Source organism: Lycium ferocissimum, chromosome 2, assembly GCF_029784015.1.
Source record: "Lycium ferocissimum isolate CSIRO_LF1 chromosome 2, AGI_CSIRO_Lferr_CH_V1, whole genome shotgun sequence".
Taxonomy (NCBI): Eukaryota; Viridiplantae; Streptophyta; class Magnoliopsida; order Solanales; family Solanaceae; genus Lycium; species Lycium ferocissimum.
Genome location: NC_081343.1, coordinates 48,701,610 through 48,719,303, shown reverse-complemented (window position 1 = coordinate 48,719,303; position 17,694 = coordinate 48,701,610). Strand labels below are relative to the sequence as shown.

Sequence of the window (17,694 nt, the reverse complement as noted above, 5' to 3'; positions counted from 1 at the left end):
AACTGTGCAAAGTGTAAGATCTACTTACTTATATACTCAACCTCTCTCTCCGTGTTTTGTCGATGTGAGACACTTTTCCTAAGCTAGGGTGTCAGAAAAATGAAGGAAAATCCACACCCCGCTATACTACTAAAATTATAGGGAATTTTTTTAATTTACCAAACATAGCAAGATTTTGTGATTCATAGCAGATTTGGAAAAAAAGTGCACGTGTGCGCAGCCCTATACTTTATTGATTTTCTGGAAAAACGATCTGCGTATAATTGGCTTATTCTGTTACTAGATAGGTCGTGCCCGTGCAAGGCACTGACATTTCCCCAATATCGTTTGTATAAGTGAAATCCCACATTGGAAAAGTTAATTTCACGGTGTTCTATTGTGTAGTAGGATTATCCAAATAAAGGAAATATCATCAAACTAAATATTGAAGTAACATAATATACTATATTCATTTGCAGAACAAAATTATTATGTTGCATTTCTTTTATTTCATTTCTTCTGGAACAATCACAAATACATATTTAATTAAAGATATCTGCTACCACAAATTCAATGCGTAATCTTAGCAATGTGTATTCTTGAATAATCTCATTTCCAATCAAAGCAACAATTCCCATCACGTCCATCACGGAAGATAAAGTAAAACTGAGTTTCATGATGAGTTTTTAGCTGGCAACAAAAGCTGGCTACAGTTATCGTGTCCTGGATTTGTTGAATGGTCCCGTCCTCATTCTGCCCATTGGAAGATTCCATTATTTTCAAAACCAGGTCCACTAGCTGAATGGAACTTGCCAGGAGAAAGTCAATACCCCACAAGCACAGGGAATTGAAATTGAAAAACAATGAGAAAACATATGAAAAAAGGGAAAGACAAAAATTAAACCAATGCTATAGTCTACATGGAATTCTTTAAATAGAAAATACACAACAATTAAACCCATATATTAGGCCTCTGTCACTCACTCAAACTTTAGAATTAATGATCACAAGGTACAATAAAATTAAATGAACTTTGCATTGGAAGCTAAAAGTACAAAGTTTTTATTTATGATCAATTCACCACGTAAATGGCGAATTACATGTCAAATCAGACATAGGCTTGATCCAAGTATTAGAAGAAGATCTTCTTAATCCATACAAAGTTTTATAGGAACAAGAACTACCAAAGCAATGATATTTTCTAGTATCCAGAGAGTAAAAGAGGCATTTGTTGTCGTTGCCATTAAACCAAGGCATGTAAATCTTGTTCCCTGTATTACCTCTGACTGAGATTGTTTCCGCAAATGTTGCTGGATGACTAATAAAGAGTGTCTTATCTCCTAAATTATGCACAGGCACCCAAATCATTCTGGATTCATCAAGCTTACAGACTTGAACCCATTCCCCGTCACAACTCATGAACACCGCCAACAATTCTCCATCACTTTCCGCCATGAAACTCTGGCAACGCTTAGTAGAGAGACGGTTTTGAAGAAAAGTGGTCGCGGAGTTGATCCAACGCGGTCCATCCTTCTCGACATCATAAATGACGAGGTCTCCATATTCGCTCAAACAATAGTAATTCCCCTTGTACAATAAGGAGTCACAATAATATGAGTCGTAATCTTCAGGCCTGTCAAATTTTCGTACGGTCCATTCCTCTTCTCCTAGTTTGAGAATGAAAAAAATTATCTTGCCATAGTAGAACGAGGTCATGCAGAAGATTGTGCAATCAGGGGAAGTAGGGGGAGCGGAGAAAGAGAAACCGTATAGTGGACCGGCCACAGCAAGACGTGGTAACTCAACTTTGACATTCGTAAAGGGGTTGAAGAAGCACATGTAGTAGTGGGATGTATTCATTAGCAACCAACTGTAATTTGAAGAGCGGGTGCAGCCATCATTAGGCAAGTCATAGATGTCGACACCAACAATGGAATTGCATATCGGATGATGAAGAGAGTTGCTGAACATCAAACAGGGTGGGAAAACTGCAAAAGAGTTTGTTGATGATTTCCAGGACTTGCAAACAGCTTGAAAGGCAGCAAAATCTGCTGCAATGAGTTGGGATGATATGCTGTGAAGAAGGTCTGCTGGAAGATCTGTCCATAGTTTCTCCTGTGAATCCAATAGAAGTGAACAGAACAAATCACTGTTATCACATCTTATGAAGAAAACAAAATATATTTCTCCAACTCTTCTTGAGCAAGCCGCATTAGCTTAGCAACGTATTTAAACCTAACTACTGTCAGTCTATCGACGGCCTAGCCTAGGTTGGGGCGGAGGGTGTAAATGGTACCGTTTGGGCGGTTATTTTATAAAATTTATATTATATCATTTTTCGGTAATTTTATTGTGTATAATCAAAATTAGACTTTTCGAAACCGTCCCATCATCTCGGTTTCTCTTCGGTATCGGTATGGTTCGGTTAATTTTCGGTATTTTTTTCAAAAAAATTGTAAAAGGCACTAATAAAAGTTAGAACAAACTCCCATGTATACTTTATGCACGACTTTTGCGAAAATCCTCTAGACATTTTTACTAGTTTAAAGGTGATAATCAAGAAAAGATGAGAGATAACGGGAATGAGATTCGTAAAACTATTTTACGTTGTATAAAACAATGTTAAGCAAAAACAAAAATATAATTTAGATCATACAAGCGGGAAGAAATCAATCAAGAAGAGACTCAAAAAATTGAGTCTACTAAGATTAAATATACATCCAACAAGAGAAATTTAAATCATTAGAGAGGAAATATATGTACTAACTTGTAGCTTGCTACCCAATATCATTGGATTACCTTGTAGTTTACTACTAACTACTCGACATTCTAGAACTAATTTAGTTTCGATATGAGTAGTAGAATAGGTTTTAGAGTTAGGACTTTGGGTATGAGAATTATGTTTATATTTACACACAAATATTATTCGATACGGTTTAGTATTTTTTAGGTTAATTTTCATAAAATTAAAACATACCTAATTATTCCGTATGGTTATAAATTTATATAGAAACCGTCGGCTTTATTAAAAATAACCTGAAAATCGATTCGGTACTATTCGGTTCGGACGGTTAAATCCGTTTTTAAAAATCCATTGACACCCCTAGTTTTTAATAGGAATTTCAAGTGAGAATTCCAGTTCCCCCTTTTCCACAAATAGAGATTTGGCAGTAGAAGGATCGAATTGTATCCGAAGAGACTTAAGTTATGAGCCGAATATTTTTCTTCATATAGACTCGTGAATTAATAATAAAAGAAAAGAGTTAGTGCTATAATTAAGAAGTGCAGAGGCAAATACATACAGAATCAGGACTAGGAGGCAAAACTTCAGCGACGTTACTTTCTTCAGCAGCCATGGAGAAGAATCTCTGTATTGCTAACTGCGAAAACAAACACCAGCTTCTAGTTTGGTGTAGTATGAAATTTATTATGGTGATTGATTGGCTTTCACACTTCAGTAAGGATTAGTACGTAATTGCTTTCCTTCCGTTACAAGAAAGTGGAAAAATCCCCACTTCTTATCAAATTAGGAAAAAGATACCGAATTTGTATTGGAATCAGTTAATAAAAAGGCCCTCCAAAATTTGTTATTTATGCTCTTCTTTTTCCTAAGTGCCCTTGTTGCTCACATTGCAGTCTACGCCTTCCAGCAATCACTTGTGAGACAAAAGGTTGAGTTTCTCTCTCGTGTACTTGTGAAATTGTTAGTATTGTTTTCAAAAGAGAAAACACCCTTTTGTTTTTTTATTACTAGTAATTACTGATCCCTTCTTATAATTATTCTTAGTCCTTACTAGTTTTTTCTTGAAGAAGAAAAAGAGTCCATCATGGAAAAGCAGCAGCATAGAAGATGCACAGATACTTGTCAAGATGTCAGTACACAACCCTATCCCTGGCTTGTCTACTCGCATGGAATTGACAGACAGAAACAAACGTTCTACAACATAGTAGCCGATCGTTACCACACAAAAAGCATCCCTAAGATGCGCGACAAAAAAATATGCTTCTCCGATCATGGATGGGTACTATTACAAGACTATTCGACCGCCAGATATTCTCTCCTAAATATGACCACGATGGAGGAGGAGATTCAGCTTCCGGACTTACCAGCGGTAGATCGCAAGTTTTGCCTTTGCCAAATCTTGACTTCATCACCAAGCAGTGATCCCAATAGTCGAATCATGTTCATAGTAGGTAGTGCTACTGACGATTTCGTCATGTCTTGCCATCCGGGTGATGACCATTTTGTCAGGCATAGATTCACAGTCGGCTTGACGATAGTAATCTATACGCCGCAACTTGTATCAATCGAAAGCTCTATGGCTTAACCGGGTCTATGGAGTTGGTCGTAGCTGATATCAGTACTGACCCTTTGGAGATTCGTTCCCAGAAACTAATAGTAGATGAGTCTCTCGATGAGATATACATACCATTCCAAACGAATTCTTACTTAATGGAATGTAACAAAGAAATCTTTCTCGTCTGGATGCAATATTTTGCTCGTGGTCGGCAGGACATCACAGGATTCAGGCTCTTCAGAGCGGATACTTCAACAAAGGCATGGGCGGAGGTGAAAAATATAGGTGAGCAGCATGCAATCTTCATCGACAACGCTCATGCTTTTTGTATGGAAACAGGAGGCAGCATCAAAGGAAATTGCATCTACTTCACGGAGAGGGAAAATAGGAGCCTCTACACTTACTCTTTTGAAGATCAATGCATTACCACGACTTTACCTTGCCATCTTTCTGCTACAGTTGTTCCAGAATCTGATGATAGTGTGTGGATTCTTATTCCTCCTGTCAAGAATTAATTGAGAAGAAAAATACATCTCATTACTTAATTTGTTACATACTACTGCTCTTTTAATTATTCTTTGATTCCATATTTATGTATCATATTGGAACTCCTTCGAAAGCATTATTTGTGGACTGGGCTTTTCAAACTTGTTACTCCCAGTTGTAAGGACTCAGAAGTTCAACTGGTGATTATGTATCTTGCTCATACTGGAGCTCAAATTTTGGTGCTAACAATTGTTTGAGACAAGCATCATTTGGCCAATCTTTTAGAAAACTGGAAGTGCTAAATAGTCTAAATGGTCGTAGAAGTTGTATCTCTAATATGTGGAAGGAGCAAAAGTTTACAGTTTATCTTAGAATCAGAAGATTAGCTTTTTTAGGACAGAACTATAATACCTAAAGATTTAGCAATATTCTTAAATTTACATTCCACAGCAAATTCCAATCCATAAAAGAAATCTCAGCTGGACTCCAAACCAATCAATTCATATTTTCTAGCTAAGAAATATTCTCCTCATTTCAGCGGCTGTTAAGAATATTTTTGTGGTGTATTGAAGATTTGCAAACATGAAGATTAATTTACCTATAGATACAAAAAGAAACACAAGAAAGCTAAGGAAAAAAAGCTCGACGAATAAGAATTGGTAAGTGATGCATAGAGAAAGAAGAATTGACAAAACAATTTATTTAAGATAGAACAGTGTAGAAAGAATGCAAGTAACCATCAGCTGGTAAGATGTTGCATAATTCTGTCACTTCTCTATTCAGCCATGATAAATCAACATTAGCATATATTTGCTGAAATGAACATGAATATGAACAATGAGCATGCTCACCAACCTTAAAAGTGTAATATGGACAACAGTTTTCATCTCAGAATTGCCATTATAGACATTTGAAAAATAAATATAGAGTGCAAGTTCTAATTACCCACATTTATTCTCTGACTACCATTGAGTAGTGAACTTCTATGTTGAAGACTGGCAGTACAACAGCATTTAAAGTGCACGTAAGTTTCTCCGGCAACAATGACAAATAATGCACAATTCCTAATCAATAGACTTCAACATGCCATTGTTTGTTCTTTTTGAGTTTTGAGAGCTTCTGTTCCCATCTTTCGCCTCTTTCTTCCGCGACCCTCTTCAAGGTATCCTGAATTCCAGGCATCATTCCCTTCAACCCACAGAAATAGATGTGCGCCCCTTCATCCAGAAGTCTGAAGATCTCGTCGCTATATTCTTCGATTTTATCCTGAACATACATCTTTCCCCCTTTCTTGTTCTTGTTCTCGGCTAAGGGCACGATCATACCTGAAATTATCTGGGTATTCGTGAAGATAGTTGGTGAACTCTTCGTCATAAAGAAGGCTATCACTGTTTGCCACCCCAAGGAAGAGCCAAGCGAGGCCATTGAACTTGAACGTGGGAACTGATTCCATGAACATACGACGAAGGTAGCCTCAAAGGGAGCCACACCAGTTCCAGTTGCAATCATGATGGGTGGCATTAGGATTATCTTCGGGCAGCAGCATTATCTTACCGGAAGGACCTGCACCAAAGTATTCAAAGAACAATCAATGAAGGAGAATTAAGAGCTTGAGTCCTACTGAATAGGCGACCCCCAAAATAAATAAGTAAGAAATTAAGAAAATAGATTATCTCCATTCTGTTGCGAAGAATAAGCAGAGATGTGCTAATCAACATACTGTCAATACAAAAGCAGTACTAGCAGACAAAACCATAGACTAAAAAAATTCTAGTGGCAATTAAATTAAAACAAAAGGTTAGTTAACCTGAATGTTACCTAGAGATTATGATTTCAACATGCTCCATTTTCAGAAAAATGTAAAGCCTCCTCAGCGCAAACCAGTTCCATTACTAAAACAAAGAAAATCACTTTAACATAGACAAATTGCGCTGAAGCATTTTTTTAATTTTGATCAGAGAAGCCACAGGAAGTACCAAAAAAGTTACTCTGAAGGATACTGCATTGTGAAGTAAATATCAGCCAACACTAATGAATTTTTATGTAATACGGAGGATGGATTAATGTATTATCAAAAAACTTCTACAGATCATCAGAATTTCTAGTTTATAACCTTGTTTAACAGTTTGCTTCCCTAAGAAAATTTTCTTTCTTCATATTCTAAAATGTCCCCCAAAAAACAAGCCAAAGCAACTGATGTGATAAAAGATGAGATAGCAAAAGGAAGAGATATGAGAGTTTATGCAACGCCTGGAGCAAGACAAGTAGCATTGATATGCAAGGCTTTTATAAATTCAGAATGCGAGATTTTTGTTTGGTAATATCTATAAAGCATTAGTAGTATTTTACCTGTAATCTGTACCTTGTCACCAGGCTTTGAATCACATAGGAAATTGCTGCAAACACCATTTTTTGAAGGGTCTTCTTTTCCTGTTTCAGGATCATAGTAGACAGCACGTCTGACACATAAGCTGGCAGTCTTCCCGTCAAAGGAGTCCCCATATCTAGTGGATGCAATTGAGTATAGACGAACATTGTGGGGACTTCCTGGTTTCTTTGGATTCTCCCCCTGAAACATATTGAAATATGAGCTTGGAAGATTGCTTTATGTAGAGATAATACTAGTTTATAACCAGGAACAAGTCAAGCTTGTTATACCAGCGGTACAAGGTCAAAAGCATATTCACATTAAATTTCTATATTAATAATGAGGGGAAAAACAGAAACAGTAACCATAGAATGTCCAGGTCATACCCGAAATGTAGAAGCTTCATCCTAAAATTATCAGCCAGCTAACCTTATGATGATGGGGTTGACTTACAGTGATTATTGCTAGGTTTTTTTAACTGAACTTCCCACCATGTATATTGGCACCTCTCCATCTATTGAAATCATCTTTACCAACAAAGGATGAAAAGAACAACACGAATTTTAGAGTAGTTTGAAAGTATCCATTTAAGCCAACTGTGCCTGCTATATTTTATTTCTAGAGTCATCAAACAAATAAACAAGTCGTGAACAACAAAGTACAGGCAAACAAACAGTAGGTCATTAGAGCCAACAACATACACCCCTCTAGTAACTGCAAAAGCACAAGTTAGTTTACACAGAAAATCTACCAAGTAAAAATATGGTAAGCGCTAGCAAAAAGAGAGAATATGGATCTCGTTCAGACTGTAATATAACAGATCAAATGAAAGAATTAAACAAGGGAAAGGACAGAACTCTCAGAATTGTAATGAAGATAATGGAAGAATTGTTTTTGAATCTAATACTTACAGGAGGAATGATACCATAACTTTGTCCTTCCCAGTAAGGAACATTGCCACCATGATCAATGACAATGTGACAAGTCTCCCCAGGAGCTTTTGGGCCTACAAGCCTCTCAACAGAGACAATCTTTGCCATGTATGGTTCCTTGGGCTTGTAAATATTCAATGGCGGTCCATTTGCATCTTCAAGTGATAAAGGCGATACTAAAACTTTGTCTTTGCTTGCTGGTTGCACTGACATACAAACAATGTGTTGGCTTCTGGATCTTGAGGTTTTTAGATTAACACGAAGCATAGAGATCCATGATTTATCAGTAAAATGTTACATTTGTAGCCTGTAACATAATGAAATAAATATCCATTTAGTACTTCGCCAATAAATACTAAATGGTGCCTATTACTCTAGTCAAATCACTTCCGACGGTGTAAGCCAATAGAGCAAAACATGTTAGTTCATACAACAAGAAATCCTCGGACAACTTGACGAGGGATATATCAGTATAAGTAGCAACCAAAAGTGCACATTTTGCTCTGTATCTTGTGTTAAACCACAGAAGTTTCAAAGTTATTATGATATCACATGTTTTTATGTTCCACTGATTCTAGTTTCATGCACACATTTGTCACTTAACCATGTGTATTTTCACTTTGAACTTTTAAGCGCTACAGTTCAATTAATTGATTTGGCGTAAACACCATATGCGGCAAGTATTTACCAACTACTAACCAAGAACCAAACATAACATTAAATCAGTCCAATGAAATTAAAAACAAGTTAAATTCCCACATTTCAAGTATCAGAAAACGAAAGTGAACATTTTTAAGGACCTTCATGGTGGATCCTGGAAAAGAGGAATCTGTTTGGAGAGGAACAACAACTGGGACCTGCATGCAAAATTTGGAAACATTTTAAAATCGATTCCCTCAAGGCCCATTAAAGAAAATTTATCATGTAGTAGTTAAAAAACACGTAGATAAATAGGCGAAATATAAACAGAGAAAAAAAGATTAAAGATGACTGGCCTGAGAAATAGCTGAATGAGCCATGATCAGATCAAAGGAAAACTATGGAATGATTTCTTATTGTTGGAAATCAGTATTCACTAGATTGTGTAATTGATTTGTTGGTACTGTATTTAATTAATCCCCCTTCTATAAACCTTCCTCTGGTATTTTCCCTATTTCAGTGAGAGCGTTCAACAATGCTTTTTCTACCTAATCATATTTAATAGTTTATTATCTTAATAATAATCTAATTATTATGTTCTTAAAGAGCGGAAAATAATTAAAAAACGAGAAGGGTGATGTGTCTTGTTTGGGAAGTAGGCCAGGGAAGGGAAACCAAAAAGTGAAAATATAGACAAGGAAAAAAAAGGTCTCAATAAGTTTGTTTTCATTAAGGAAAAAAAAACGTTTTTTTGCTGACGTGGCAAAATGCATGTAACACACATAAGACAGGTGCATGAAAGACATTATTTAGCCTCTATATATATATATATATATTTCTCCTCTAGATCTGCCACCTTAGCTCGTTCGCCAGAAAAAATGGAGCTGCCACCACCACCATACACCTCTCTCTCCTCCTCCCTCCTTCTCTTCTGCCAAAAATTAGTATCAAATCTAAATCTAAAGCCAAAACAGATCGAACAACAAGAAAAAAAAAAAAGGAAGAAAATGTGAGGAGATTTTGGTTTGAAAGAACAAGAAGTGCTGGGACGGCGGCGGCGGCAACATGTTTAGGATTTAGGTTTAAAATTATTTTTCTTTTTATTTTACTTATAATTATTTTGGACCCCAATGCCACATGTCATTTTTTAATTAGTCATTTTGTCATGTCACCGTCAGGTATTACACACTTTCTATTTTTTGTTGATTATTAAAAAAGTGGTTAATAGGTATAAATTTTAGTGGGTGTAGGTGTTGATTGGAGCGAGCGCTTGAATTAAGGTGCAAGTGAATATTGCGAACAAATTTAGATGGCGTAGATGACTTTAAGCCTAAATTATATTTGAGACAATTGATAATATCACAAGCATTTATGAGCCGATAGCTTAACGAAGGACAAATATAAAACAAATCACAACAATAAAGACATTTTTAACCCTTCTCCATTTTTGTTCTTTTCTTTCAAGATTTCTAAAATATCTCGACCAAAGAAACACCACCAAAATGTAACTCTCCAATCTAGGGGAATTGTCTGTTTCTTCATAACCAAATCCCACATTTGGCGCCCACTGGCTATTTATTCTGTGTACTCTGTTTGGCTTAAGTTTAATCCAATGTCCAAACGCGGGCCCCTATATTTCCCAAGCTCTCTTCTTCTCTTTCGTTTTACTACTATTTGTATTCTCTCGATAATAATAATAATAATAATTTTCTGTCCTTCAACACGCTCCCTTTAAATTTAAAAATTGAAACCATGCATTAGTCTTCAGCTATTCTTTCTTCATTTTGAATTTTGAAAAGACTATGATTAAGGTTAAGTCTTGTTTTCCTTAGGGGTTTTACATATTTTGTGATGGGGTTTTTGAGATTCTAGATCCGTGTCAGCTAAACACCTAGGTACGCATATTTCATTTCCTTTTTGAAAATGCTTTTTCTAGTAAGTTGTCTCTGTATTTTTGTGAATTTAAGTTGTCATTCTTTCTTGGGTACATTTCTTTTTTGTTTTTCCTTTTATATCTTTTATTTATGGGTGTGTTTCCTTTTGAATGATGAGGTTTCTTTTTTAGTTGGTTGGTTCCTCTTCTTTTTTTATTGTTGAAATAAGATGTCTTTTGATTGTTGTAGGTTTTACTAGAAAATGTATATGCGGGTTTGCGAGAGAGTTAAATCATTTGAGCTATATTAGATTATTTCTCAAAGTTGTTCTTTTTGCAATTATTTTGAATTTAGTTTTCATAGTTTCAGCTATTGTTGGTTTTAGTTGAGAATGTTTAGTGAACTGCCAAAGAAGGTTTAATGGATTGTGGATTTGTGTTGTTTAGAGATGGTCATGTTGCTATATCGAATGTGTCCTCTTTGATTGTTGCCCAATCTGTCTTATTAAAGTCAAATTTATGCTTTCAGAAATGATATTATTTGGAACCTCAGCAGATAAAGATAAGCAGACCTAGTTAATTTAACATTATCCACTCTTGGTTTTTGGTGTATATACTGCTGGCAAACTCAACTATTAATATTTGATTTGTCTTCGAATGTAAAATTGGGGTATCTCTCTCTTTCTTGTGCTGTTAGTTGAAGCCATCAGCTCTAAGAGATGATGGGCAGAACTACTCGGTATCTGTATTAGTGAAAGTTAGTAGGTTCTTGATGGACAAGTTGAGCTGTGGCAAGCTGACATATACACCACCTTTATCCGATTCTTCAGATTGCAGATACTATAGAGAGTGTCCTAGTGTTTAAATGAATTTCGCCTTTTCCAACGGTTCTTTTTTTGGGAATTGTAGTTAGGGATTCATGGGTACACATATTGTCAATGTATGATCATAATTGTAGATTCAATTATTGATCTTATTACAGAAAGGCGTGGAAAATCTTTATACTTGGATGCCTGATTTTCTGATTCCGATATGAAATATAGACAATGTGCAGCGTAAGTAATAGCAAGACCTGCTAGAGTTGAACAATTGTCTGGAATAGCACTTGGAAGAGGTTTGTTTTCTGCAGGTTTCTTTTACAATGGTGTTCACATCCTCTACCTTATGTTCGTAAACCACGGAAACTCCATTAGTGTTTGAGATATTTCTTCCCACTAGTTCTCACTACCATGTCCATAAAACCTTTTGGGGAACTTGTCAGTTTTGTTACTTAATATGTCACGGAGCATGATATCTTGGAGAACTGGTCTTTTCAATGGGCTGTCATTTTGCATTTTGGTTTAGTTAAATGTTATTGTTTTACTGTGTGAAAGTTACATACCCAAACAAAAGTTTTACTGTGTGAAAGTAGCTTAGTGCTTTTAAAGTTCATTATTCTGGGCTCTGTCCTTCACTGAAATGAAAATACCATCAAGTAACTGAGTTATTTGCGTCTAAATATACTTACTGAAATTTTAAGACGGACCTGTCATCAGATTCTACGTGCTTACTTTATCACCAACTATTGAAGTAAATGACCATATTTGATGGAGTACTTGTCGTACGCAGGATTAACAGCTTTTAACAGCAATGGCAACTGGAAGTCCTTATTTTGAGGACTTGCGATGTCAACCTGAGGTCATTAATCCTCCTCAGATTGAAGACTGCACGGACATTGGTGAACATATGAACGAGCTTTCTCAGCATACAGCAAAACCTAATGTGACAGTTTCCAGTAGTGTCCGTGAGTTATTGGAATGCCCAGTATGCTTAAATGCTATGTATCCGCCCATTCATCAGGTAGGATTATCTGAATTTCTTACTGATAAATGCTGATATTTGCTTAATGTTACTTACTAAAAATACTTAAATCACATAAAGAAAGATGGAGTTCGGTTCAGGTTTTTCTTTCAGCATAGTGTAGGATTGATTCAATTCACATGTTGATTGTATATTTTGTATTTTAAAGTTGTTGGTGAAACAAATATCCTCTGTCTCCAAAATAATGGTGGACATTGATTTATTAATTTCTTGGATGAATTTTTGCATATTCAGGAAATGTATAAAAGTTACTAAGTATCATTTTTATATTATTGAAAATATTTAGAATGTCTTTGAGATAGTCGTTGCCAAAAAGAAAAATTATTTGATTCCTGATAGGACCATGTAAAATGGAAGAGGAGGAGTACTGATCTGCGGTCACTAACCATTATTGGAGTAATATCTTTTATATTTGGCATAGTTATTCTACTTATTTTCCAAGATACTCCCGCTGTTATTGTTGTCTCTCCCTATGCAGTAGTTAATTTTCCTCTCTTTTTGCCCTTATTGCAGTGTTCCAATGGTCACACACTGTGTTCTGGTTGCAAACCTAGGGTACATAATCGCTGTCCAACATGTCGGCATGAGCTCGGTAATATTCGCTGCCTTGCATTGGAGAAGGTTGCTGCATCTCTTGAGCTCCCATGTAAATATCAGAGCTTTGGATGCATAGGCATTATTCCTTATTACAGCAAGCTAAAGCACGAGTCCCAATGCTCTTTCAGACCCTATAATTGCCCCTCATGCGGGGTCAGAGTGCACTGTCATTGGCGACATCCCATATTTAGTTGCCCATTTAAAAGATGATCACAAAGTTGATATGCATGTGGGCAGTACCTTCAACCATCGTTATGTAAAATCAAATCCCCATGAAGTGGAGAATGCTACATGGATGCTCACAGTAAGTACTGTTGCTCTTCTTCCATTCAGCTTAGCTTAGCTTTTGGTCTAATTGAAATGAGGCAGTTCTAACAAACAGAATTATGAAATCGTAGTAAATTTGTGTTTCTGGAAATGTTAATAGTGCGACTTCTTTGCTGTGAAGCATAGTTGCATGATTTTATTTTGATACGTGGTGTCCGGGCCAACTTTTGCGCACCTCGACTTATTCCACGGTCTTCCTGCTACCTTCCACAAGTACCAGGTAACTCGTCCACCGTCCACCGAGGTTTGGACAGATGGTAACAAATCACCTAGACAGTTCCTCTGTGGCACATGGTTGCTTGAATTTTAGGCTGCAAGTTCGAGACTGTCTGAAAGTCTTTTTGTGTCTATTAATCGGGGCGAAGTAATCTTTCTAAATGATAAATCCAGTCCTATTCATAATAGAAATAGTAACAAATCAAATTCTCCAGTTCCCTTTATTGTATAGAGTTCTAAATTGGAAGAAAGGGAGACTTTCAGCTGGATTCGGAAGTTCTTTTTTTCCTCGATATGGTAAGATAAATTTCATAAATAGAGTACCAAGAAGATATGCAAACAGCAAACAAGAAGTTACAATATTGCTGCTTTAGTTTACACCCAGGAATTTGCATTATTACATAAGCTGGAAAGCCCTTGATCTTTGACTGAATACCTTTAATCTTAGTGGTAGAGCAATTGGCTGCATAAACTGGAATATCCAATCTTTTTTACAGAAGGCACTGGCATGAGACCTTTTTCGTGAAATTGTCTTTGGGGAAACCTTGAGCCAGGAAAACATTTGAGGCAACCTCCATGTTAAGCTGGGCGCCTTTTGGGGGTTGGAGAGACGAAGATGGCAAAATCTCATTGTTGTTTCTTGATAACTGAGAAATACCTGAGGGCTAGTGGCGATGGAAAAGATCTCTCTTTCTGGGTTAAATTCCGTATACCAGGAGCTTCTCGTTTCCAACAAAGTTGCCTAGCTTGGCGGATTGTTCTATATATATCTGGTTATATGTTATGGTGTACTCATTTTATAAGTATTTTTCACTATGTAGAATCTAACCTACACTGTTTTTAGCTGATATTATTGCTTACATTTTGGTCCTGCACCTTTTGAGATTATATCTGGAATACGTCATACAAGTTGTGGTGCCTGTAAATTTTCCAGGTCTTCAGTTGCTTTGGTCAGTACTTCTGTTTACACTTTGAAGCATTTCAACTTGGAGTGGCACCAGTTTATGTTGCATTTTACGGTTCATGGGTGATGATGAATCGGCAAAGAACTTTAGCTACAGTCTTGAAGTTGGAGGCAATGGAAGGAAGATGATTTGGCAAGGGGTACCAAGAAGCATTAGGGACAGTCACCGTAAGGTTCGGGACAGTTTTGATGGCCTCATCATTCAACGTAATATGGCACTCTTCTTTTCTGGTGGAGACCGGAAAGAGTTGAAGCTTAGAGTTACTGGTAGGATATGGAAAGAACAATGATGTTCATTGTTGCAGGACACTTTTAGTACTCTTTCAATCTAAGGATTAGGTTTAATTCATCTAGAAATCAGTTGAAGTCTTCTGATCAATGTATTTTCTTGAACAAGGAACAAGGAGCCTGTCCATGATTAAAATACATTAGTGAGAAGGCATAGTCATTTCGTGGAATGTGTCTTGCTATAGGTGGCACTACTGTCTAATGTGTGCCACAGTAAAAGATGTCTATCCATGAAGTTCTTTATTTCGAAATCCATTGCAGAATTCCACTTTATTCTCTTTCAAAAAGTAACTTAGCCAAAAGTGGGAATCGTATCAAAGTAGATTTGGAGTTTGTAGTTCAAAATCAATAGAAGAAAGCTTTAGTTTGGTGTCAGGTAAATAAAGTAGATTCCAACATGCTTATCTGTTCCAGAGATAAAATTGTGAAATATATGAATTATTGTGAGAAACTACTCAAAATTTAGTAAAAAAAATGTATTTTCATTACAAAAATCATGTACCGCAACCAGTCACTTAGAAAGGTTACATGTTTAAAAGCAAGTCCAAAGGGAAACCAAGTATTAACTGTGTGAGTGTTACAATTATTGACGACGTTTTAAATTTCAATATTTCATTTTTCCTTGATCCCTTAGAGGAATACATTATATGGCGTACACTCTTTTAATTTAAAATTATAATTTTTTTTTAAAGGAAAAGAGAATATACTCCTCTACTTTAGTTTATTGATTAAGCTTTCTTCTCGTTAGCTAGTCAAAATAGTCAAATATCCTCTAGTCTGAAGTTGAGCCAAATATACTCTCTTGTTAGCAAAGTTTAACCCTCATTTCTGACATACTCTTACGTAAGCAAGTCTAATCATTGGAATTGGGTCATGGACGCCACATGACATTACACTTATTCTATGTGGTGCCTACATGGCAATTTTTTAAAAAACAAATATAAAAAAATGGCTTTTATTAAAAATCTGAAACTTTTTTGTCTTAATAAAATCCGTTTTTTTAAAATATATTCTCGAAAATTGGATATTTTAGTTAAATAATTTGGAAAAGTGTAAAGTTTTTTTTTTTTAAAGTGTATTAATTTTAAAAAAATCTGAAAAATTGATTTTAAAAATAATCATTTTCCAGATTTTTTTAATAAAAAAAATTAGATTTTTAAACAAAACTATTTTTAACAGATTTTTTGTTAGAAAAATCAATTTTCTAGATTGATTTTAAAAAAATTGCCATGTAGGCACGATATAGAATAAATTAAATGTAAATTGTCATCTACGCCACTCAATTTCAATGATTAGACTCTTGTTTATGAAAATATGTTAAATGGGATATATTTTGAAACTTTTCTAACGGTAGGAGTATATTTACCTCAACTTATAAGCTTGATAGGGGATTTATTTTATTTTAAGCAATGAATTAGCTAATAAATTAAAGAAGAGGGGCGCATTTGACCCTTTTCCCTTTTTTTAATGCATATATTCTTATATTTTTTGTTCAGTCAACCACTCGTCTAATTGTAATGTCCTTTTACCTCAGTTGGGAAGATTCGTCAAAATCTGGGTGCAGTTTGAACCCACTGCCACGTGATCAATATTGAATGGCGTATATTATTTTACTTTTTTTTTTATTTGCTTAAATTATTTAGCTGACAAGACCAAATTAGGCCCCACATAAACTTCTGGCTAAGAATGCAACTGCTTTTTCCCCATTCTGTCTGCCAAAGATTTGGACCACTTCTGTCTTTTCTCTCCAAGCCACATATTTTCTGTTTCCCGTTTTTCTTTTCTTATGTATTCCTTGAGGCTCTACTTAAAAGTAAACTAAAACTTTTACCGAACACATTTTATACTTGTATTACAGTTGACTGATATTATGTTTAATAAAAGCTTAATGCATGTGTAGCCTCCTAAATTTATCCCATTTTTTTATTTTAACATCTCAACTAAGTATTATTTCTATTGAACCTTTAAATTTGGCCTCAAGTGTATTCATCAAACATAATCCAATTTACATAGTAACATATATGGTGAGTTTTATTTTCTTTAGCCTTGCGCGTGAATGTTAATCGCATCTTACGTGAAAAATTCAATCAATTAAAACACCGCACCCGTTAATTATACACATCAATTAGAAAGAAGTGTGCTACTGTGTTATACAAGAGAAGAAGCATCACTTAAACCAATCAAATAACAAAACTGGAAAATAAGAAATCAAAATTGGAAACTAAAACTGAAAAATAAGAAAACCAAAATTGGAAAATAAGAAGCCTTTTTAAGCCACACCAAATCCTATTATGTTATTCCAGAATCCCAAAAAAGCTTCAAAATCAATCTCAAAAGGCTGGTCTTCAATTCCTGGTTGACTGAATCGCTTGGTTCTTAAAATGCGTGAGAGGTTTTAATTGATTGAATTTTTCACATAGGATGCGATTGACATTCACGCTAAAGAAAATGAAACTCACCATATATGTTATGTAAGTTGGATTGTGTTTGATAGACACACTTGAGGCCAAGTTTAGGAGTTCAATGGAAACAACACTTAGTTGAGGTACCAAAATAAAAAAATAACAAGTTCAGGAGGCTGCATATGCATTAAATCCAAATTCAAAATATTTTAGATACTACCTATAACATTTATGCATTATGCTGTTTGAAATTTCTTCATTTCTTTTTTGAGTACCGTCTCTAATTAGCCTAAAATTATGCAAAATATAATAGGCGAGAAATTTTAGTGATACTAATTTTGAGTATCTTCCGAATTATTATATATGAGACATGCATTTCCCTGTATACATGTAGAATAATTATTTTATTGACTCCATTTTAGAGTTAATAAAATTAACATAAATATATATTATAATGTAACTACA

General features: G+C 35.4%; 1 protein-coding gene and 2 pseudogenes across 1 annotated transcript; 1 reads left to right on the top strand and 2 right to left on the bottom strand.

Moving 5' to 3' along the window:
- Nucleotides 1-1,056: 1,056 nt before the first annotated feature.
- Nucleotides 1,057-4,198, bottom strand: LOC132047680 (F-box/kelch-repeat protein At1g57790-like). Its single transcript, XM_059438688.1, has 4 exons — nt 4,087-4,198; nt 3,741-3,916; nt 3,282-3,359; nt 1,057-2,094 (listed from the first exon to the last, which is right to left on the bottom strand). The coding sequence occupies exons 1-4, from the start codon at nt 4,196-4,198 to the stop codon at nt 1,057-1,059; spliced, it is 1,404 nt and encodes a 467-aa protein (XP_059294671.1).
- A 1,319-nt stretch (nt 4,199-5,517) lies between these two features.
- LOC132041964 (ferredoxin--NADP reductase, root-type isozyme, chloroplastic-like) lies at nt 5,518-9,351 on the bottom strand (annotated as a pseudogene).
- An 831-nt stretch (nt 9,352-10,182) lies between these two features.
- Nucleotides 10,183-15,100, top strand: LOC132041917 (E3 ubiquitin-protein ligase DIS1-like; annotated as a pseudogene).
- Nucleotides 15,101-17,694: the final 2,594 nt, after the last annotated feature.

What these genes read in the sequence shown, in the direction of transcription:
- LOC132047680 (XM_059438688.1), bottom strand. Translation starts at nt 4,198, where the DNA reads ATGACGAAATCGTCAGTAGCACTACCTACTATGAACATGATTCGACTA. An exon ending in AAACTTGCGATCTACCGCTG is followed by an intron (nt 3,917 to 4,086) that starts GTAAGTCCGGAA and finishes ACTATGTTGTAG; the next exon opens with AACGTTTGTTTCTGTCTGTC. An exon ending in TGCCTCCTAGTCCTGATTCT is followed by an intron (nt 2,095 to 3,281) that starts GTATGTATTTGC and finishes TTGGATTCACAG; the next exon opens with GAGAAACTATGGACAGATCT.